At 37.1% G+C, this 23,359-nt stretch overlaps 1 protein-coding gene and 1 long non-coding RNA gene across 2 annotated transcripts; both read right to left on the reverse strand.

Moving 5' to 3' along the window:
* Positions 1-14,406: 14,406 nt before the first annotated feature.
* Positions 14,407-20,231, reverse strand: LOC126814707 (uncharacterized). The gene is made up of 3 exons (XM_050540060.1): positions 19,406-20,231; positions 17,198-17,644; positions 14,407-16,037 (listed from the first exon to the last, which is right to left on the reverse strand). Exons 1-3 carry the CDS (start codon positions 19,944-19,946, stop codon positions 15,997-15,999), a joined length of 1,029 nt encoding a protein of 342 aa, XP_050396017.1. The 5' UTR covers positions 19,947-20,231; the 3' UTR covers positions 14,407-15,996.
* Positions 20,232-20,950: 719 nt separating this feature from the next.
* LOC126814720 (uncharacterized) lies at positions 20,951-22,739 on the reverse strand. The gene is made up of 2 exons (XR_007677734.2): positions 22,190-22,739; positions 20,951-21,701 (listed from the first exon to the last, which is right to left on the reverse strand). It is a non-coding gene; the product is annotated as an uncharacterized LOC126814720 (long non-coding RNA).
* Between the last annotated feature and the right edge of the window lie 620 nt (positions 22,740-23,359).

Below are 23,359 nucleotides of genomic sequence, written 5' to 3' on the forward strand. Positions count from 1 at the left end.
GAATGGATCCGGGGGCCAGCCGTAAGCTTCTACTGCGCTGTACGTATGTATAGGATAGGGTCTGTAATGATGCAGGCTTCACTTAAATAAATGATTTACGTAAGAGAAATAATTCGACCGGTCTTAACAATGACCATCTCTTGAAGAATGAGTTACTCGTTATTGTGAGTAAGACGTTGGCTCGCTAACCCGGAAGTGTTCATCGGGATTTTATGGCGTGGTTTCCACTTGTCAGTGGTGTAGGACAGGTCAACATATACATTAAGTTGAATACTGAATGAAATCTCTCCACTGATTCTTATGTTTATTAATATAAGAGGGAGGGGCAATAACCGAAGATATCAAGATATCTCGCGCAAGAAGGGGAAACAACTGCCCCAAATTCACCTCTAATCAAGTGCTTCAACTTCCTTAAAGCTGGACTCCGATTACAAAACTACAGAAATAATTAAATAAAAAACATTAACGCCCTAAATAATCGCCATACTTGTTTTCAAGTTGTAGAACAATCATGGCGATTGCACGGCGTAAAAAAAAACAGAGGCAGGCCACGCCCACATCCAGTGATTACGTTTCTAGTGTAAGGAAAGATTTGTAATATAAGAATCTTCAATGAAAAAAATGGAATTAAACAGTTAGAAGGTTTAATGGATCCATGTGATTTAAAGCGTCGACACATGGATCCAAAATTTTCAGTCTACAACAGAATACTGTAGCGTCCTCTAACCAGAGGTCTGCTATCAGTGAAGGTAATTCTGCCACCAGTGACTTCTTCCGGTGAGTCACGGACCAAGCTCTTCGGGCGAGCGGTTAAGAGATTAGCCAAAAGGTAATCTTCCCTTGCTCAAAAACGAACAACAACTTGTAATTTAAATTACCATTTATTCGTTAAAAACTTCTAAACTCAGGAGTCTTAGTTACAAACAATGTTGCAGTGTTTTAGATACCTATCAAGCATTAAGTAGCGGACGTTTAGTCCGGCCCAGATCACAATGATAACGATGGCACTATGCAAGGTAATAAAATAATGTACATGAAACAACTAGTCAAAATCATAATAACAAAACAAACCGGGAGGAACTAAATGACAGTGCAAAAATATATACAATGGCATTAAATTAACATAACAACATACTACGTAAAACAATCACTATACATATTAAATGGCATATATTGCATAATTTGGTTTGATTAATATTAATATACAAAGCATATAAATTAGGATATTGAATTATTATTTTAATCAATTATGGTGATAAGGAGCGCAGTTCTCTTGCTGGACACTTCAATACAATACAGAACAGCTGTATTCATCCACAAAAAAAAATAGTACCTAAAATTCATGTACATTATGTAGGTTTAAACGTCAAATGAGGTCAAATGAATAGAGACGTCTTTAATATATACTATATATTCGTATCATCCCAAATCGACAATAAAACAGTGAGAAAAAGGAAAATCTAAGTAATGGCAATCTAATTAACATAAAATTTACGTCATAATGGATTCTTCAATGTTTTGATGGTGATAATGAAGAAAATAGGCCTACATCTGTTCTCAGGAATCCGATAAGATTTTCAAAAAAAAGATCAGTAGAATTATAGATTGTTATTCCACAAAGTCGAAAGGTATGTTAGATTTTTCATTCAGTCAAGTTAGAGCGAGTTTATTGCCGTACTTTGAGCTCCAAACCCGATAGAAATGAAGGCGGAAGTGGCCATAATAGTTTTGGAGATCACTACGTGATGGCGCTCCTGCGTCGCGACAACGGGGCCGATTTGTCCAGTCCATGCCTTGTCAACCACACTGTCCACATCCGGCTAGTAATATTTCAGCTGACTGATTGACGTTTTTCACTATCAGTTTACTGAAAATATTATTGCTATTAATTTGATCGAGTATTAAACCTGTTCAATGAAATGGCAGTAGTTATATTTCACATTGTTTTATACCAAGTTCAATATAGATTTTATAAGCTAAAGGTTTGTTAATCTATTGCTACCTTGTTATTATGTCTAACCGGGTACATATATTTTACTAATTAGACGAAATAAGTAGACGACGGTGTACTTTTGCTCTAAAAATATGGTAAAAACTGCCTTACCCCAACCAATAACAAATCTACTACACCAACAGTTGTTTTTCCTATTATTGAAATGTTTTGTACAACAGTGTGGAAACACCAAATAATTTCTAGTATTATAAAGTCTAGTATTATCGTTCCAAAATATATTCAGAGCAGCAATAAAACTGTTGTTCACTCCATCAAAGAAGTATGTTTTCACTTCAAAATATTCACCATCTCGTAAAGTTGTTATATGTCCCTTGATGTTATCTCAACAACATAGAATTGGTTGGTGTTGGTAGATTTGTTATTGTTTTGGGTAAGGCAGTTTTTTCTTATTTTTAGAGCAAAAGTATACAGTGGTTTACTTATTTCGTATAATTAGTAAAATAATATGTCCCTGGTCAGATATAATAATTGTGTAGCAATTGACAAGGCGTGAACTGGATGTGGGCGTGGCCTGCCTCTGTTTTTGTACGCCGTGCAATCGCCATGATTGTTCTAAAACTTGTTAACAAGTGTGGCGATTATTTAGGGTGTTAATCTTTTTTATTTGATTATTTCTGTAGTTTTGTAATCGGAGTTCAGCTTTGAAATAGCCTCGTTGCACGTACGGGTTTTTAGTAGAGGCGGTGTTGCACGAGGGAGACTTCAGTAGAGGGAGGGAACCGGTGTGACCACCTTGTTGCACGTAAGGGTTTAGTAGCTTGGGGAAACCTAGAGGATGGAAATAACACAACTTATGAATGCCTTTAACTTATGATCAAAAGCGCATGCGTTAATCTACTATCAACCGAAGATTTTATGTCACCTAAACCAAAAACTAATCAGCAGTAAAAAGACAGAAATGGGGTTTAAAGTCCACTCGACACAGACTAGGTCATTTCGGGACTAACATGTTTAATTTTATTTCAATAATTCGCTTGCGCGTAGGGGTCTTTAGCAGTGGAAGGAAACCGGAGGACCCGGAGAAAACCCACGAGGTTGGACAGACACCACTCCTTGTCACGTACAACCGGGGATTCGAAACCACGCCAGTTGACTCGATGACAGGCCTTATGATACAGCACGCACGCGATAACCATTCAGCCACCCAACCCCCCCAATACTGGAGACATGCGATTAAAGAATTATATAAGACAATATGAAATAGATATAAATGGGGGGTAATTAAGGTGGATTAAGATCCATTAAAATATAGTTCACTGAATTAAGTAATACTGTGCGGATTAGCGCGATGTATTAAACATTGGGTCGAAGTTCACCCTACTACAACAGTAGCCCCTAAACATGAAATGAAATCGGGTTCAACATCCTACCTTTCTGTTCCGACAGGGCTAATGAAGACGGGCCCACACCATACAGTGATCGGGGGGAACGATCTGGAAAATCACTTTCGAGAGGGGATCGAACAAGGGACCCCAGGGTCAGCGAGCCAACATCTTACTCATCGAGCTCCACCGAAACATGAAAATGAAAACCCTACACTATTTTTCAACATCCGACAAAACTGTTGTCGACAGCTTGCATGCTATCTGTCAAATATCAAATCAAAATCAGTCATTTAAAGGCAACATTCTCGGTGTTTAATATGTCGACTGTATGTCCATCGATACTTTCCATGCTTTATTTCTAATACCCCCTAAAAATTAAAAAATTTCATTGCTTTATTTTTTTTTAGATGACATTAAAGTAGCTAAGTCTCTACCTCAATATCATTCAAAGTCTTACACGTTGAAAACACGAATTATTTGTCAATATAAATCAACATTGATGTCGTTATCCTACCGATAAAAGATGGGCTTCTGGTATCGTGATACAATACATAACTCTTATTTATTAAAAAGATATTTTAATACTGGATAACATATTTACAGGTATATAATAACATCATTTGATTGGGTAAAGTTACGTCTAGCTATAGCTGCTTCCCCTCGGCCTCACAGGACCCCTCTGCCTGGTGTCGAGGACAGACCCTCTCCCTTTTATAGTTTATTTATAAAATTCATATAATTACATTCAGTTATGCATAATTATATTAACAATACAATAGATAATTTATAATTTAATACAGTAGAATTATTTATTTATTTACAATTGTTATATACAAAGTCAATATGAGATGATATATACAAACGGTAATATAATACAGAATACAATTAAAGTTCCTATATTATAGCTACTTTCTTATATACAGCTAAAAATATATTTGAAGTCTGTAGTGGAAAAGCGTCTGGTTGAAAGAGAGTGTGATGTTTCCCAGCACAAAAAGAACGTGCATAGGGAATTGTGGGATGTTATGATGGCCATGTTAATGTTAGAGGTGAGTGTTGATTACAGTTAATAAATAGCGGTAAAACAAACGGGTAAAACTTGAGTTAGTGTTTAAATGTTTTTAATGGATTTCTATTTTACTGTTGGACATATTTCAGTGGGTGTATAGGTATTTTATTTATATGACAGAGTGAGATAGTGCCATTTAACGAAAACGAAAGATGACTAAGATGTCAAATTGTGACAACTTAAAGTAAATAGCACGGTCTAGTCATATAGTAGAGTAATTAATATGGAAGCTTCATACAGGACGATAACTTGCCTTATACAGGAGAATTCGGTAAGGCAGAGTAGGCTGAAGCTTGGTGATTTCGATTTTATTTCCTTTTGTATAATATTGGTTTATCAATTAAGCCAAAATTTTCCAGAATTTATATGGGGTAGGCCTACAGGTGTTTGGTTATTTTCGCTTGTAGGCCTACATTCTTACTAAAAATTGCAATGAGTGCTCATATACGAAAGAAATATAAGAAGATGTCTATGGTTGTAGCTACTTATTATAGTAGCAAAGTCAATATTTCATGGGAGAAGTTGCAGAGTATAAATTCAGACATGACGACACAATCCTAGGCTTAAGGGCGCTATTGCACTTTCGTACCTCTACCAGTTCCCGTGGTCGTAGGCACTTGAAATTTTCAGAGGATGTTAAGGGGGGCTAGCAATGACCACACACCAAATTTCAGCCGAATCGATAAATAACTTTTTATTTTACCGACCTTTTAATTTCTAACGAGAGAGAACTTCATCCGTTTGACGCCATTTGCTTTGTTTACTAATTAGACTTGAATAACAAGACACTAAGACGGAAACCGACTCGAATAACAAGACACTTAGACGGAAACCGACACACTGCACTAGCTGCCTAACACTGCAGTTCATAAAAATTAATATAATTTTCGTATACTTTAATTTTTGCGCGAAGCCACCATTTTCTATAAAATACTATTTGGTGTTGATCAGTGGATTGGCCTTTAGGTGTGAATATTGCCGTGACCTTGATTTTGACCTTGAGGCCAAACTTCCCATCCATATCGGGGCCTTTGCGTTTATGCTTGCCGTGGCCTTATTTCCTACTGTATTATCAAAGTTAATGTTCGAGGTGAAAGCAGAGATGACGTCCTTCAGAAAAGATACTTGGGTTAAAGTCGTAGGTCAAGGTCATGTTACAGAAAACTAAACTCAAACTTTTCAAAGTCATTTTTGGGACATTTGACCTTGACTTACGACCTTGACCCCGTTACCATTTTCGAAGGCTATCACATTGGCTTGAATCATGAACGTTTACCTTGGTCCTATAGCACACTGCTCGGTCAGAAAACGGTCAAACGCAGAGGGTCCGTGTCCGAAAGGAAGTCAATGGGCGTGGTCAATGTGAAAGGTCGTGGTGACCTCCACTAGTCACCGTTAACCATCCGTAACCTTGACTCTGACCTTGAGTCCAAACGTCCCATCCATCTCGGGCCCTTTGCGTTTATGCTTGCCGTGGCCTTATTTCTAACTGTATTATCAAAGTTAATGTTCGAGGTGAAAGCAGAGACGACGTCCTCCAGAAAAGATAATTGGGTCAAAGTCGTAGGTCAAGGTCATCTTACAGAAAACTAAACTCGGACTTTTCAAAGTCAGTTTTGGGACATTTGACCTTGACTTACGACCTTGACCTCGGAACCATTTTCGAAGGCTATCACCTTGACTTGAACCATCGACGTTTACTTTGGTCCTGTCACACACTGTTCGGTCAGAAAAGGGTCAAACGCAAAGGGCCCGTGTCCGAAAGGAAGTCAATGGGCGTGGTCATTGTGAAAGGTCGTGGTGACCTCCACTAGTCACCTTTAACCATCTGTGACCTTGACTTTGACCTTGAGTCCAAACTTCCTATCCATCTCGGGCCCTTTTCGTTTATGCTTGCCGTGACCCTATATCTTACTGTATTATCAAAGTTAATGCTTGAGGTGAAAGCAGAGACAACGTCCTTCAGAAAAGTTAAAAGGTCAAATTCGTAGGTCAAGGTCTTGTTACAGAAAACTAAACTCAAACTTTCAAAGTCAGTTTTGGGACATTTGACCTTGACTTACGACCTTGACCTCGTAACCATTTTCGAAGGCTATCACCTTGACTTGAACCATCGACGTTTACTTTGGTCCTGTCGCACACTGTTCGGTCAGAAAAGGGTCAAACGCAAAGGGCCCGTGTCCGAAAGGAAGTCAATGGGCGTGGTCAATGTGAAAGGTCGTGGTGACCTCCACTAGTCACCTTTAACCATCTGTGACCTTGACTTTGACCTTGAGTCCAAACTTCCTATCCATCTCGGGCCCTTTTCGTTTATGCTTGCCGTGACCCTATTTCTTACTGTATTATCAAAGTTAATGCTTGAGGTGAAAGCAGAGACAACGTCCTTCAGAAAAGTTAAAAGGTCAAAGTCGTAGGTCAAGGTCATGTTACAGAAAACTAAACTCAAACTTTCAAAGTCAGTTTTGGGAAATTTGACCTTGACTTACGACCTTGACCTCGTAACCATTTTCGAAGGCTATCAACTTGGCTTGAATCATGGGCGTTTACCTTGGTCCTGTCGCACACTGCTCGATCAGAAAACGGTCAAACGCAGAGGGGCCCATGCCCGAAAGGAAGTCAAGGGCGTGGTCAATGTGAAAGTTCGTGGTGACCTCCACTAGTCACCATTAACCATACGTGACCTCGACATCGACCTTGAGTCCAAACTTCCCATCCATCTCGGGCCCTTTTCGTTTATGCTTGCCGTGACCCTATTTCTTACTGTATTATCAAAGTTAATGCTTGAGGTGAAAGCAGAGACAACGTCCTTCCGAAAAGATAAATGGGTCAAAGTCGTAGGTCAAGGTCATGTTACAGAAAACTGAACTCAAACTTTTCAAAGTCAGTTTTGGGACATTTGACCTTGACTTACGACCTTGATCCCATAACCATTTTCAAAGCCCATAATCTTGGCTTGAACCATCGACGTTTACCCTGGCCCTGTCGCACACTGCTCGGTCAGAAAACGGTCAAACGCAGAGGGGCCCGTGTCCGAAAGAACGTCAAAGGGCGTGGTCAATGTGAAAGTTCGTGGTGACCTCCACTAGTCACCTTTAACCATCCGTGACCTTGACTTCGACCTTGGGTCCAAACTTCCCATCAATCTCGGGCCCTTTTCGTTTATGCTTGCCGTGACCCTATTTCTTACTGTATTATCAAAGTTAATGCTTGAGGTGAAATCAAAGACAGTGTCCCTCAGAAAAGATAATTGGGTCAAATTCGTAGGTCAAGGTCATGTTATAGAAAACTGAACTCAAACTTTTCAAGGTCAGTTTTGGGACATTTGACCTTGACTTACGAGCTTGACCCGTAACCATTTTCAAAGCCCATCATCTTGGCTTGAACCATCGACTTTTACCCTGGCCCTGTCCCAAAAATGAAATAAGGTCACGGCACGCATAAACGCAAAGGGTCCGAGATGGATGGGAAGTTCGGACTCTAGGTCAGGGTCAAGGTCACGGATGGTTAACGGTGACTAGTGGAGGTCACCACGACCTTTCACATTGACCACGCCCATTGACTTCCTTTCGGACACGGGCCCCTCTCCGTTTGACCCTTTTCTGACCGAGCAGTGTGTGACAGAACCAAGGTAAGCGTCCATGATTCAAGCCATGGTGATAGCCTTCGAAAATGGTTACGGGGTCAAGGTCGTAAGTCAAGGTCAAATGTCCAAAAAATGACTTTGAAAAGTTTGAGTTTAGTTTTCTGTAACATGACCTTGACCTACGACTTTGACCCAATCATCTTTTCCGAAGGACGTCGTCTCTGCTTTCACCTCGAACATTAACTTTGAAAATACAGTAAGAAATAAGGCCACGGCAATCATAAACGCAAAGGCCCTGATATGGATGGGAAGTTAAGACTCAAGGTCAAAATCAAGGTCACGGCAATATTCACACCTAAAGGCCAATCCACTGATCAACACCAAATAGTATTTTATAGAACATGGTGGCTTCGCGCAAAAATTAAAGTATACGAAAATTATATTAATTTTTATGAACTGCAGAGATAGGCAGCTAGTGCAGTGTGTCGGTTTCCGTCTTAGTGTCTTGTTATTCGAGTCTAAATAGTAAACAAAGCAAATGGCGTCAAACAGATGAAGTTCTCTCTCGTTAGAAATTAAAAGGTCGGTAAAATAAAAATGTTATTCATCGATTCGGCTGAAATTTGGTGTGTGGTCATTGCTAGTCCCCCTTAACATCCTCTAATAATTTCAAGTTCCTACGACCACGGGAACTGGTAGAGGTACGAAAGTGCAATACCACGGGAACTGGTAGAGGTACGAAAGTGCAATAGCGCCGGCTTAAGGAGGGTCATAAGGTAGTGAAGACTCGAGCTTAAGAGAGTAATCTTTATTTTTGTTTTCTTTTTGTATAGAATTGGTATATAAGCTCTTGTGAAATATTGGTGGATAGAGGGTGTGTTCGGTTAGACCATATGATCGACAGGTATAGGTATATATCATGAATGTATTTAGATTTTATATTGTGTAGATGGATTGTATTGTTGTTGATTTTGAATTCTTTGGTGAGATGAATGTTGTTTATATGTGTAGTAATGAAACATTTATAGAATTTTAATTTGGGGCAATTCAGAAATAAATGATGGTAAGATTCAGTTGCTCGGTTACAATAGTGGCATTTATAGTTGATAGTATATATATTTCTGTATAGCATAATATCTTTTGTTAGTACTGCATTATTGATGATTGTATACATGAAATCCTTTTCTTTTTCAGATAAGGAGGAGCATTTATAGAGGTTTGTCCAGACTTTTGAAAAGTCAACATGAGGTAATTGTTTATTTATTTTTGGTTGTGTCTGTAATAAGTCAATTAGGGACCAGTATATGTCTTTAAGTTTTGTATTGTATGTATATTTGATGGATGATTTGAGGCTATTGTAAGTTTCTTTTATATCTATATATGATTGGGGGAGTTTTTCCGAGTGGGTATAATTATTGGATGCATATCTTGGCAGAGTATCCCTTGTTGTAAATCCTAGCCAGTATATGTATAGGCCTAACCAGGGACTGTTGTTGTCTTTGATTGCTTTTACTATAAGTTGTTGTTGCATTGCCTGGATTTTTAGTCGAATGTTTGGCACTTTAAGGCCACCATTTTTATGCTCTAGGTTAAAGGTGTTTCGATTAATTGTTTCACTTTTATTTTCCCAGATGAAATTGTAGATTATTTTATTTATGTTTTTAATAATTGAGTTTGAGGGAGTAACTATCCTAGCAAAAAACCATAGTTTGCTGAGTATATAGGTGTTTAAGCTGCATACTTTTTCTTTATATGAAAGAGAGTGATTTTCCCATGTCTGGATGGTTGAATTGATTATTTGAACAAGGGGTAGCCAGTTCTTTTCCATTTTATTTGAGCCAAACCAAATGCCTAGTAATTTTATAGCGTCTGTTTTAATATTAATATTTATATTTACAGGATAGGAGTAGTGTGATGGTTTCCCAACAGAAAGGATTTCAGTTTTATCATGGTTTAGTTTGGAGCCAGATATAGAGCCAAATGTTTTGAATTGTTCGAGGAGAGTGCTGTATGAAGAAAGTCTAGATATTATAGCAGAACAGTCATCTGCATGCTGAAATAATTTAATCTCTGAAGGGTGGTTAGGGATCCTGATGCCTTTTATGAGGATGTTTTTGTTTATGTATGAAGCAAGGGGGTTGATACACAATGAGTATAGAATCATGGATAGTGGACATCCTTGACGAATCGATCGGTTAATTTTAATATTTTGGGAAAAGGATCCATTTACTTGGACTTTACTAATCAAGTTTTTAAACAATATTGTAACCCAGTTAAGGATGTAATTTGGGAAATTAATATGTTTAAGTAGATTTATGATATAGTTGTGTTCAATGCGATCGAAGGCTTTTTCTTGGTCAAATGATAATATATAGGCACTGGACTCATTTGTGTTTATATAATTTAGTATTGTATCTATTGAATATAGGTTATCAAAAATGCTTTTATTTGGTCCAGCTCCTGTTTGTGTATTAGAGATTAATTTGTTAATAACAGAATTTATTCTTGTGCTTAGAATTTTTGTTATGATTTTATAGTCCACACATAACAGGCTTATCGGTCTATAGTTCTTGAGTAATCGATGGTCGCCTTTATTCTTGTAGTTAATTGTTATGATACCAGTTCTCATTGTGTTAGATAATTCCCCCTGTAGATAGATGTTGTTTAATACTTCTGTTAAATCGTTTCCTATAATGTCAAAGAATTTTATGTAGAAATCTCCTGGAATACCATCTATACCCGGGCTACGGTTTGTTCTAAATTTTTATAACGCCTTAAGGACTTCATCTCTAGATATAAAATGTGATATTGAATCTCTTTCCATGTTTGTTAGTGTGTTTATGTCACTGTTTTCGATATAGGACTTCATTAAGTTATCATTAATATTTTGAGAAGTATATAGTTGTTGGTAGAATTGGTGAATTGTGTCTAATATATCTTGTTTATTGTCACAGATTGTATTATTTTGATTGATCAGTTGTTTAATTTGTTTTTTTGCACCCTTTTTAACTTCTGCTAATTTATATATTTTAGAATTAGTAGATACATCAATTTGGGGTATTTCTAATTTTGAACGTATAACGTAGCCTTGTTTGGTATTATATTCTATAAGCTCAATTTTTGATTTAATCTCGTTTATAGAGTTATTCTTACTAGGTATTTCTTTTTCTAGGGATTCCAGTTGTTGATAAAGGTTACTGAGGATATGTTTGTTCTCAACTGCTAAGGCTTGACAGTAATTTTGTGTAATATTTCTAATAGCGGCTTTACCTTTTTCCCACCATTGTATGTTGTCAATGATTTGGTATTTTTTGTTTTGCCAGCTTGACCAGAATGTTTTAATTTGATTTTGGTAGTTTTTATCATCTAGAATAGAATTGTTAAGTTTCCAATATCCTTTACCCCATTTAAGATTGTTAAGGTTGATATTTAGTTCCACTGCTTTATGGTCAGTGAAATGAAGTGGTATATGTTTAATTGATTTGATGTAAGTTGCATATTTATTACTTATGTAAATGCGGTCTAATCTGCTAGCATGTCCTTGTGAGTTGTGATAGGTAAAAAGGGGAGTGTCAGGGGAGATAATTCTGTAACCATCACTTATATTAAGTAGATTTTGTATGTCAAGTAGATATCTTATAGCATCTTTTGGATGGTTATTCATGTTGCCATGTTTGTTATCTTTACTGTTTTCAATAAGGTTAAAATCACCAGTAATAATATAAGAATGTTGTGGATTATGAATAGTTTTGACATATTCAAGAAGTCTCTTGTAGTAATAAGTTTTCAATTCTCTCTTGCAGGGACCATATATATTGAATATTTGAATAGTTTCATTATTTGCATTTACCTCCAGATGTTGGAGCCTACCTGCTAATTCATCAGGTGTATTGTAGAGTTTATGTATAATGTTTGGGCTTAATAATAGGGCAATGCCAATCTTTGTTTCATTATATGCAGTGTATAAGTTATAGCCAGTTTCGTTTTCAACATTTTTTATTTGATGGACATTGGATTTTAGAATTTCTTGTATACAAACAATATCTAGTTTGTTAAATATATTGCTAATTTGTTTAATCTTTTGAAGATTTCCTTGTAGAGCGTTTATGGAGTAAATTAACATAATAATTAGGTAAATAATAGGGATAGAAGGCTTCATTGTTAACTAATATGGTTTCAAGAACTTATAACGTCTTAATTTGTTTGATCTCTAAACTTCTGTTTCGGTAAGCGGGGATTCCGCTCGCGCCCTTTTATCATCTATTTCTGTTTCGGATAAACTATCAAGGCTTCTTTCCCTTTTACTTACTGTGTCACACTTAGTGACTGTAGAGTTATTTAACAATGAGACATCAGCGTCATAGTTAAGATTTGACTGCGATGTTTCAGGGATATCATGGGATGAGTTGTCAATGATACTGTTATCCTCTAAATAACTTTGACCCTCTGAGGATCCTGTGTTAATGGGGGTGGAAGAAACATGACCACTAGATGTATCAATAATAGACTTATTAACATCATTGATAAAATGGCTATCAGGGCTGAGGATAACATTTGTTGTATCGGTAGTGATAGGAATGTCATTGTTGACTACTGTTGTTTTTATGGAGTCTAGAGTAGCTAAGTCCTGGTTTAGACTTCCTGGGTTTGCGGGTTTGACTTGACCAGAATTATAGACATTTGTTTTTGTCGTATTATTTTTTGAGGGGATAATATTATTGACACCAGGGTTATTGTCTTCACTAGGGTCATAACCTAAGACATGGTTATTGATATTTGGGTGCTCATGATTAGGTTCATAAGTATTATCAATATTATGGGTGGGTTCAGTGGCTATATCAGCAGATACTATAGCACTGTTTGGACTAGTTTGGGGTTGAAGGGCAGGAAATTCCATTTGATCATCAGGATTTGGTGCATTGGGGTTGGTTGGCAGACTATATCTTTTGTCTGGTTTTGTACATTCACGGCCAAGATGCCCATGCAGGCCGCAGTTGTAACAAATTTTGCCCCTAGTTTGGCCCTCATATTTAATGGATACATGTATCCCTTTTATATAAATGTGCGATGGAATAGGTTTAAACATTTTTTTTACATAAACAATTCTAACACCGCTTTCGACCGTTGGAAATGGTTTGAAGCAGGATCTGTCACATTTAACCAATTCACAATAGTTCGTCAATTTGTTAACCAGATATTTATTGTCCATTTCGAATGGTAGGCCGAAGACCGCAACAGGAATTGAATCAACAGGGTAGTCCCATGTGATGTTTCCAGCCGACTCTACTGTATAATTGCAATTCTTCACTGAGAAGGTCTTGAGATTCTCAAGAAATAACTCCTTGGCAAGTATATCCTTAAGAGTTAGGCAAAACTTGCCCTTACCTACATTTTGGAGACATTTTATATTGCTGATGTCAAAATCCTTAGCTTGTAGGAAATATAATATGTCTACTGAGGCAATACCAGTGGAGGGGTTATCATCGTCGGGAATCAGTTCAACAGTATTGTCACGAATTATACGGTTTGTTACACTCATCTCCCCATTAGGGTTAATTGTCATCTTTGTCGATTTTATGTAACTCATTGTCAATAAAACACTTCAACAGCTTGTATGTGGTCTTAATTAGAATTTAAAGGTGGTGAATCACGGTGGCCATAGACCGGCCATGACAATATGGCTGACACCAACACTGAGAATTCAAATGTCTTGTCACAGTAGAACTCGAATAGGTTATACAATTATCAACTCTGAGATATTAATCCAGTCTCTACGGGTCTCTCTTGTCCCTCCTTTTGCCTGCTTGTAAACTAGGCTTTTTATATCGGTTAAGGCACGCCATAGTTAATACCATTAGTAATCAGAACAATGAAAAGTAATTATTAAGATTCACACATCTTATCTCTAGACAATGTGTTAATGCTTGTTACCTAAACCTTATATCATAATATACTAGTCTAAGACAAGCCGGCTATACATTGTTCGGGTAACCCATTATATCTTACATAATACTATGAAATAATCCTCACACACCTGATGCAGATTACATTTTACAATTAATCTGTCACATGTCCAAAATGAGTTACAAATGAAAAATATAATTTAAAATATGAATTCAAAATACAATAATAAAATTTAGATCCCAAATGATATTGTATTACAGTATCCAATATTTAAGGCAAAAATCGTGTACCATATTTGTAACAAGGGACTCGAAGAACGAGGCTAGACATTTTCCACAAGTCATGTCAAACGGTGACATCATATTTTTATTTTTATCTGAAGAGCATGCACAATAAATACTATCGGTGTAGACTGGAATAACCATGCGGTAGAGTTTGCCATTCGATTGACACTTCTGGCGTATTTCGCCGAACATAACTGAATTGAAATTAAGAGTAAAAACAGAAACGATTGAATGGAAATTAGTTTATATACATTTATATTACATAATTATATGCGTTGCGACCCATTTGTATCGACTTCTACGTCCCAAATATTAGCGAATTAGCTCCTTTAATTATATGACAACTACACAAATCTGTTCATATTTTATTGATCGTTTTGACCCACCCAAATAGATTGCCAAGGCAGTGGCGTTTCGTCTTTTGACGAGAGATCGAAACCTAATTTGGTCGGAGCTAAATTAAATTTTTGTCACTATTGAAGAACAACAAGAGTACAAAGGGTTAAAGGACATTATTGCATAGAATTACCAAATGACGAACACAAGAATAAACAGTAGATTAACAAACCTTTAGCTTATAAAATCTATATTGAACTTGGTATAAAACAATGTGAAATATAACTACTGCCATTTCATTGAGCAGGTTTAATACTCGATCAAATTAATTATTGTAACCTGTATATTCATATAAGCTTCGTCTACACTAGGCTTGAAAAAGCCGGCTTTTTAAAAACCCGGTTTTTTCAAAACCCGGCTTTTTCAAGAGTAGCGTCTACACTGACTGAACGGAAAAAGACGATGAAAACCGACGTATTCCTTCTTGAGCCGTTTTAACTTGCTTTTGACCTGTTCGGTGGACCGAGAGAAGCCAGCTTCGGCTAATTCAGCGCATATAACCCTGTAAATTTTATTGTCTTTGACAGTTCCATCAAACAAAGCTTGAATGTTCCCCCGCCCCCAAATCTCAATTAGCAATAAGCACTCCTCGTTAACCCATTTTAGGTTAGGCATGTTGAAATTAAATAGGCTAGGCTATAGATGGATTTGAGATTTACCGCAATTTCTTAGAACCGGAAGCAATGCCAATGTTATGAATGTACGGAAGCTCTGGACGAATGACATCCGGGTACTTGATAAATCCCGGATTTACCGTCTACACACATAAAATTGCCGGTTTTTTGAAAAAGCCGGCTTTTTGATTTTGAAAAATCCCTCAATAATTGCCGGATTTTAAAAAGCCGGCTTTTACGATTGAGAAATTGAAAAAGCCGGCTTTTAGGAAAAAACCGGGATTTAAAAGGCTAGTGTAGACGGTGAATGCTGCTAGTGTAGACGTAGCTTAAGCTTACACTATAACACATATGATACAAAATACTGTTCAGTTATCCATCCCATATTTTACCGTAGTCCGAGTCTGGACCTGGGTGGGGGCAAACAAGTAGACCTCCGCAAATACATTTCCTGTACCAGGATTAGAAAATATATATTAAGATATATTCAGTCTGTAGTAATAATGAGACTAAAATGAATTAAAAATATACAAATGGCAGTTCTAATTTGAATTTGATGTTGTTCAAAAGATGCTTCAAAATACTCATATTTTATTTCTTCACCCCATAGCTACGGACTTGCTTCATAAATATGGTAGTTTGGTCCACGTTTTATTTGAGAGGGATAGCGCTGTCTGTTGTTGGGGAGAGTGTGTTCAAGACCGGTATATTTAATCGTATTTATATACGAATCAGAATTCTTGGACCACCCTTCAAATTTTTTTTTTATGCATCAGCTTAATTCTAAAATTATGTTTTTAAGTTTCATCACAAAGTGCCAACCATGTAATTCAAGACGTCCATATAAACTGAAATGAAAATAAACGAAATGTAAATTGAGGTATTCGACGGTCGGACAAACATGATTTTCGATTTGATGTATACACTTTCCACTTCTCGAGTTGTACAAATACTTTCATGGTTTTTAAGTAGTCTAACATAATCTACATGTATCTAGACCAGTGGTTCTCAACCTTTTATTGCCAACGGCACACCTTGGAACACATGGCTAAATATATATGAAAAATATTTGAATTTTACAAAATAAAAACATGTCAAGTCATAGACGGCATACAGCCGTGGACACAGACTAGTCATAGACACATAGAATGACTCATATTAAATAAAGAAAAACACAGCTATGAACTTTCTTCATTGCAGTGTTTCGAATTTCAGAAGTCAAAATGGCGACCTTAGTGAGAAATTTTCTTAGTGCGCCGTTCAAACTTTTCGCGGCACACTTAGGAAGATCTCGCGTCACACTGGTTGAGAATCAGTAATCTAGACCACGGGACTCTGTCAAGACGGTCATCTGAGGAACATCTACACTCATATTCTATCGCTGTTAGATGTTATTGTCTAAAGACTCAACCAAACAGCTTATCTCTGTTTAGGCCAAGTCATTATTGAACTCATAGGCATGACCAGTACTAAATTAATATCAACCTCAATTGTGACGAACGAACCCATTTAAATAGTTTCCTACTTTCTTCCAAATGAAGGCGACAATACTACATGTATTTCTTGTAAAGCCAGTTGTGTCGTTTGTTGTATGCGATGTCACTTACTGTAGAAGTGGGGGTTAAATACCAACCAGGCCGTCAGAAATAATGAACATTATAGAATTGAAGAGAGAGAGACGAGGGGGGGGGGGGGGGTAACGTCCACTCAACACAAACTAGGTCATTTCGGGACTAAAATGGAAAAAGCGCATCCAAGGTAGAGCTGTTCAAAGTGACCGTCCCTGTTGAAAGTATCATTCAAGGGAGATAAGGCATGTGGTCGAAACACAACACACATCCAAAGATGATATAATCATCTAACTTCAAACATTTCACAACGACAAAATAGAGAATATTATGGAAAAATTAAGTTTAAAGTTCGATAGGATTTTTTTTTAGTCTTAAGACAAATTTTCATGTCACCAAATCATTATCAAGTAATATTTTAAAACAATTGTTACACTCACAAGGCGACGTCTTCTGTTCAGCAGGATTTTCCTTATCTGACCCTGATGTATGGCCCTTTTCTTGATGAGCTGCTTTACTAATGTGTATAGAATCAGGTGCATAATCGGTAATTACAATGGTCTGTGGTGTAGACGGTAAGCGATCTTCTTCAGTATCATCTGGTGGTTTCAGCGGAAGGTCTGGGAAACTCGTAGCAGCACCAACTGGGTCCCCTCTAGGACCAGAGGGATTTGAATGAACTTGGGTTGTAGGTGATCTGTATGACAGTCCCCCTGTAGCTCCACCGTGACAGGAAATTCTTTTCGATTGTTTAGATCCACATGCAGCCCCGCTAGGTGGACTTTGTGGTCTACCATCAATGCTAAGGTTGTTCACGTTGGGTACATCTTGTCCCGTAGCTGGTGCACCATCTTCAGCGAGGCTATTAAAGTCTTGGGTTTCTTCAACTGAAATGTAATTGACATACAGAGAGTCTACAATACAACGTGCGTTACGCAACACAACTAAGTCTACAGAATGCGCCCCACCCCACCTCGAATTGTGCAATTAAATGCGCCATCCTACCGGTGGTCGTGGTCATTGGGGCAGATGGCGTATTTACAGCGCCAGTAGGAGGCCTGTAAAAGGAAAATGCACATGTGGTAATAAGCAACGAGATCCATGGGTATTATTCAAGTACTGTTAGACTTTGGTCTGATTGGAAGCTGAGTAATGATGACAGCTTATTCTGACTTGAACAGATTTACTGCTATGGCCATGTGAAGTTGGTGATCAGATTATACAACAAACGATTTTTCTGCCAATGGGAACTGATCCTGCGCCAGTTATGACAAATGTCTAATTATATGAATATAAAAGAAAACCAGTTGATAAAGTAGATATAACATCTATCAATGATATCATCATCTCGGCCTCATGCACACGTTATCAAAACTACAGTGATAATGTCGCCCAACATCATCTCGACATCATGCACACATCTTATCAAAACTACAGTGATAACTTCACCCAACATGATCTTGACCCCATGCATGCATCTGATCAAAACGACAGTGATAACGTCGACCAACATCATCTCGACCCCATGCACACATCTTATCAAAACGACAGCGATAATAACTCCGTCCAAAATAAAGTAATTTGAATGATACTTTCAATATATTCATTTTATATTATAGCGTGAACGATCCTCTCTATATTTAAATCTTATATAATGCTCCTTTATTAGTAAAATATGTTGCTCTATAGAATCAATACGATTAGTATACAATATGTGAAGACAAAGAATTATTTCATTCTGGAATAATCTCCCTTTCTTGTAAAGGAATTTGGAAACTACCAAGATTTGCAATTTCTTTTAAGCATAGGTGATTATATTTTGTGCAACTAAGACACCAATTTTCACCCATTGTAAACCATTATAGGTATTTTCTAAATGCTATCATCGCCTTTTATGGTTGTAACCTAACCGTTGTTTGCCATTCTAGCTAAATGACCATTCAGACCAAGGCTGTTTTCTTGAATTCAGTGCAAGGTTGTCTTGTATCCAATAGACTAATATAGTTTGGAATACCTATAATACTTTGAACCCTATCGATTACAATTTAAAATACTTTATTTTTGGACCAATTGTTCTTTGGGGCGACGCTCCGCGACCAAGTCATCTTAAGTACGTCACATTCGGTTCCTGGTCCTGGTGATATGTCTCATTTCTATAAACAGGTATCGTCAATGTACTGACAGCCGATCATGCCTTACAGCAGAATATTACCATGTTTGGCAACATCCCTTTTATTCGCGGATCGTCTAACTGTGTGCATCGCAGTGTGCGCTTACAACTAGCCCCAAGAACCATGTTAGGCCTATTATGTCTTCCAATGTTCGTTAGGCTTTGTCCTTTACGCGTGTCTTTACGAGGGGGTTGGATGGCCGAATGCTGGTTTTGATCATAAGGTCTGTCATTGAGTGGCGTGGTTTCTATTCCCATCTTATTCGTGACAATGAGTCGGGTTGCCTGCCTGTCAAATCTCGTGGGTTTTCTCTGGGTCGTCCCAGTGCTAGAGACCCCTGTGCAAACGAATTATTGAAAAAACATTGAAAAATATGTTGGCCTCGAATGGCCTAGTTTGTGTCGAGTGGACGTTAAACCCCATTTATCTTTTTTTCTCTGTTTATGTATGAGTGGTGTGGTTCTCTGTAGGACCTACCTGGAATATTGGATTTTGATCTTTTCATCAAAGCTGGAATTGATTTGTTTTCAAGAAAACAGTCTTTTAACCGACACCAATTACCTTCATCATCTTCCCATTTTTCCTCAAAAAATAATATCTGCTCCCTATCTAGCCCTAGATCTTTAGGTATATGCTCCCGTTTTTCACCTATAACAATAGGCAGAACGGTGGCAGTTTTACCGCCATTGATCAGTTTCATAAATGATATTTGCTGGGTGTATTTATGCCAACAATTATCTCTAAAGCCTTTAGTTAAAATGACCACTACTTTCTCGCATGGTTCGATAAACGTAGCTGAATACACTTCAAATAAATTACTTCCTGGAAGAATTTTCTCAAAATAATACCCATCGGTAAAGCCACACCCAGTTAGTTCATCTTCCATTTTCGCTAGAAAAGCTCTAGACAATTTTTGGTCATTATCTCTATGACTTGCTGGACCATCAACATAGTTGTACAGAACACAATAATGATACTTCTTTCCGCTTAATTTCGGCTTTGAAATAACCCTGTCCATTTTTACTCACTGTTTCGTTTTCTGTTCTGAGAGTTGCGTCCCCTTGTATTAGGTCATTTTGCATTAAAGTATCACAAGCTGCTTCAAATGTAGCAAGAGTTTTAAGGACGGGCAGGGAGATTAGGACGGCAATAGACTCCAGCTGGCGGTCATCTGATCCCATGGATTAGTTCCGATTTATCTTACACGCCTGTTGTGTTACAGTTTTGAAATTGTCACCAATAACACCGGTTGTATTATATCACAATGGTTAACTAATGATACATATGTGTCACATTCCTTGACGCCTCGCTTTCGATAATATCGCGTGCAGATAATAAAAGTTCGTCTGCTTTGGTTTCATTTTTAATATGCATGCTACTCTTAATGGAGGTATTGAAACAATAAAATCTTATATGATCTATAGTTGTTTTGGTTTATCTATTACAACAGAGCAACGAATTATTGCGTTGATTATTTAACCGGTCCATAAGTTGCTCTTTCCCATAGAAAAATATCATACATTGTAGTTTAGCTTATTTACTTATGTTACAATTATCTCACAGAAAGACCGGGGAAGTGGACTTACACGGCCGGGAAAGTAGAACTGGGACTTAAAAGAAAACAATATTTGCTTACAATATTATTTATTCGCCCCATCACGTGCGACTTTCTTCGGTCATCTATTTCGAGTGACATGGGTCAATATTCAAATGAGGGGCGAGGGAATTATGTCAAAAGGTTTACAATTTTGGCTTTAAATTACCATCTCCGTCATTGAGTAAAGTGGCGTGGTTTCCTTGTACGGGACAAGGAGTAGATTCGCCTGTTCAACCTCGTTGCCCCTGCCCCCAACCCACTGTTAATGACCCCTGCGCAAAAGAGAATTATTAAGTAAATTTGAACCAAATGTTAGTACCGAAATGGGAAGAGTGGTCGTTAAGATCCAAGAGGAGCACTGCTTCAACACCATTTTATTCACTGACAGTATCACGATTAGGTGATATTTAAAACTATAAACAGTATTAAATTGTTTTTGTGTGTTTATTATAAATCATTGCAGATATTAGACAGGTGTAACTAGATGAAATTATGTAATACTTTAACGAAGAAATTAAAGGTTTAAAGTAGCTAAGTCTCTAACTCAATATCATCCAAAATCTTTGACATTGAAAACAGAATTTATTTGTCGGTTTAAATCAATATTGATTTTGTGATCTTACCGGGAAAAGATGGCCTTCTGATATCCAATATTTAAGAGAAAATAAACCTATTCGTGTACCATAATGCGTTTCAGCGCTATTTGTAATAAGGGACTCGAAAAACGAGGCTAGGCATATTCCACAAGTCATGTCAAACGGTGACCCTACATTCTTATCTGGAGAGCAAGCCCAATAAATAATATCGGCGTAGACTGGAATAACCAGACGCTAGAGATTGAAAATCGATTGAGAATACTGGCGTATTTCGCCGAACCTAATTGATTAAAAATTACAGTAAAACAGAAACGTTTGAATGTAAATCAATTTATATACATTCATATTACATTATAGTATGCGTTGCGACAAATTTGTGTCAATTTCTAAGTCACAAATATTAGCGACTTAGCTCCTTTAAGTTTCAATACAATAAAATGTATGATATACATTGGCCGCCATTTATTTGAGACCGTTTAATTATAGACGGAGATTATAGGTGTATAAAATATTTAAACATATTGTCCTGGGTCCAGAAACTGTGGTAAAAAAACAATAAAATCCACAAACTTGCGAAAACCTGGAATAAAAACGAGATTACAAATGGGTTAAGATGACTGAGGGATTTAATATGAAATAAAAATATATAATATTTTACTGGACTATTGAAGACGAGCATACCTCATAATGCCATGTAGTGTGCTATGCTGTCTTTTTTTGTTTTCCGACCACCCAACATAGAATTTTGTCTCCTAAAGGTTCTTTTATGTTCCTCTTGAATTTGCCTGGTTAGTGTGGAATTAAAATTTCTTATTAATAGATAAAAGAGAATACGTGAATTGAATAATGAAATACGACAACTGGCAAATTATTATTCTAATACCTAACATACAAGATATGGGCAACGATACTAGCGCGTTAGTACTTGGTAATCTAATTCAGTAATTCGCAACCTTGCATTTACTGTAATTGCTAAGATTTCCCATAGGAGCGTAGGCCATATAACAATCTTTAATAGACCCATGAACTCATAGCAAGGTGCTAGCCCAACCCCCTATTAAAACTTACGTGATTTGATTGTTCTGTCCGTAGAACCAGAAAGTGAAGGATGGTCTGTTTCAAGATCTTCTGCATTCGCTTTGTTGGTCTCTTGAACTATAAAGATTAATAAAATCATCATCGTCATCATCACACTAATATCATTTATTGTATTTAGCTAAGGATAGACCAATGTTTCTGATAGTTTACTGTAGCGCCGATTAAGAGCATTTTGACTCTCAATACCAATTACAATAAACTATTTTGGCTTTATGAATTCCTCAAAATGAAAAGAATCCGACGGCGACTGGATAGAAGATAACACCTGGGCTACCAGCAGCGTCACCAGTCGTGTGACTTAAATGTCACATTAACGTTTGCCGAGCCTTGAAGGGAATTGAGTATTATAGGCGATGTCTGTTCCCAGATCCGTTTTCATCCATTTGTAATAAAATATTGTTTACACAAGAAAAAATCCATGAGTGTGAGTATTCGTCCATTAGCGGTTTCAGTTAGACATAAGCTTATACTAACATACTTGGTTTACATATCTTGGTTACTTAGATTTACTCGCCCTAATGTTTTTGCTGCCAAAATAAAATCCTTTGTACTACATCACATTGGTTATTGCAACTCTGAATTTTATTATAATGTTTCTTTATTTAACGGGTGATTCCGCCAATATAGTGAGTGGGGCTCGCCGTGTATTTGAGTATCAGTTCCTATTTCTGGCAAATAATATTGTGGAGATGTGCAAACTATGTAAGTGCAGTTGATCTCTTTTGAAAGGCTATTAACATTTACTAAGTCGGCTGAAAAGATATCATTTTCATACTGTCAAATGACCAGTCATGTTAGAAGGTAAAAACGTACGGTATAAAAAAGGCACCAATCTCTTTCCGCAGTTTAATTTGATAGCTATGGAATTATCTCTAAAATAGGGATACCGATGACAATTTACAGTACGAAAAGCTATTTCATCAACCAGAAGACGGAGTCAACTAATTACTGCTAGTTTTTTAGGGTTTTATTAAACAATTTAAATTTTAGATATGTGTCATTAAACGATTTAAATATATGTGTAGTTGTGTCGTTGAAACAACATAATTATTCCACAATTCAAGGAGAAGGGAGTTTCTGCAACACATTGATTGGTATAAGTTTGATGTTACAATATTTTCGAACGCATTACAGTGGCAA

Source organism: Patella vulgata, chromosome 3 (assembly GCF_932274485.2).
Source record: "Patella vulgata chromosome 3, xgPatVulg1.2, whole genome shotgun sequence".
Classification (NCBI taxonomy): domain Eukaryota; kingdom Metazoa; phylum Mollusca; class Gastropoda; family Patellidae; genus Patella; species Patella vulgata.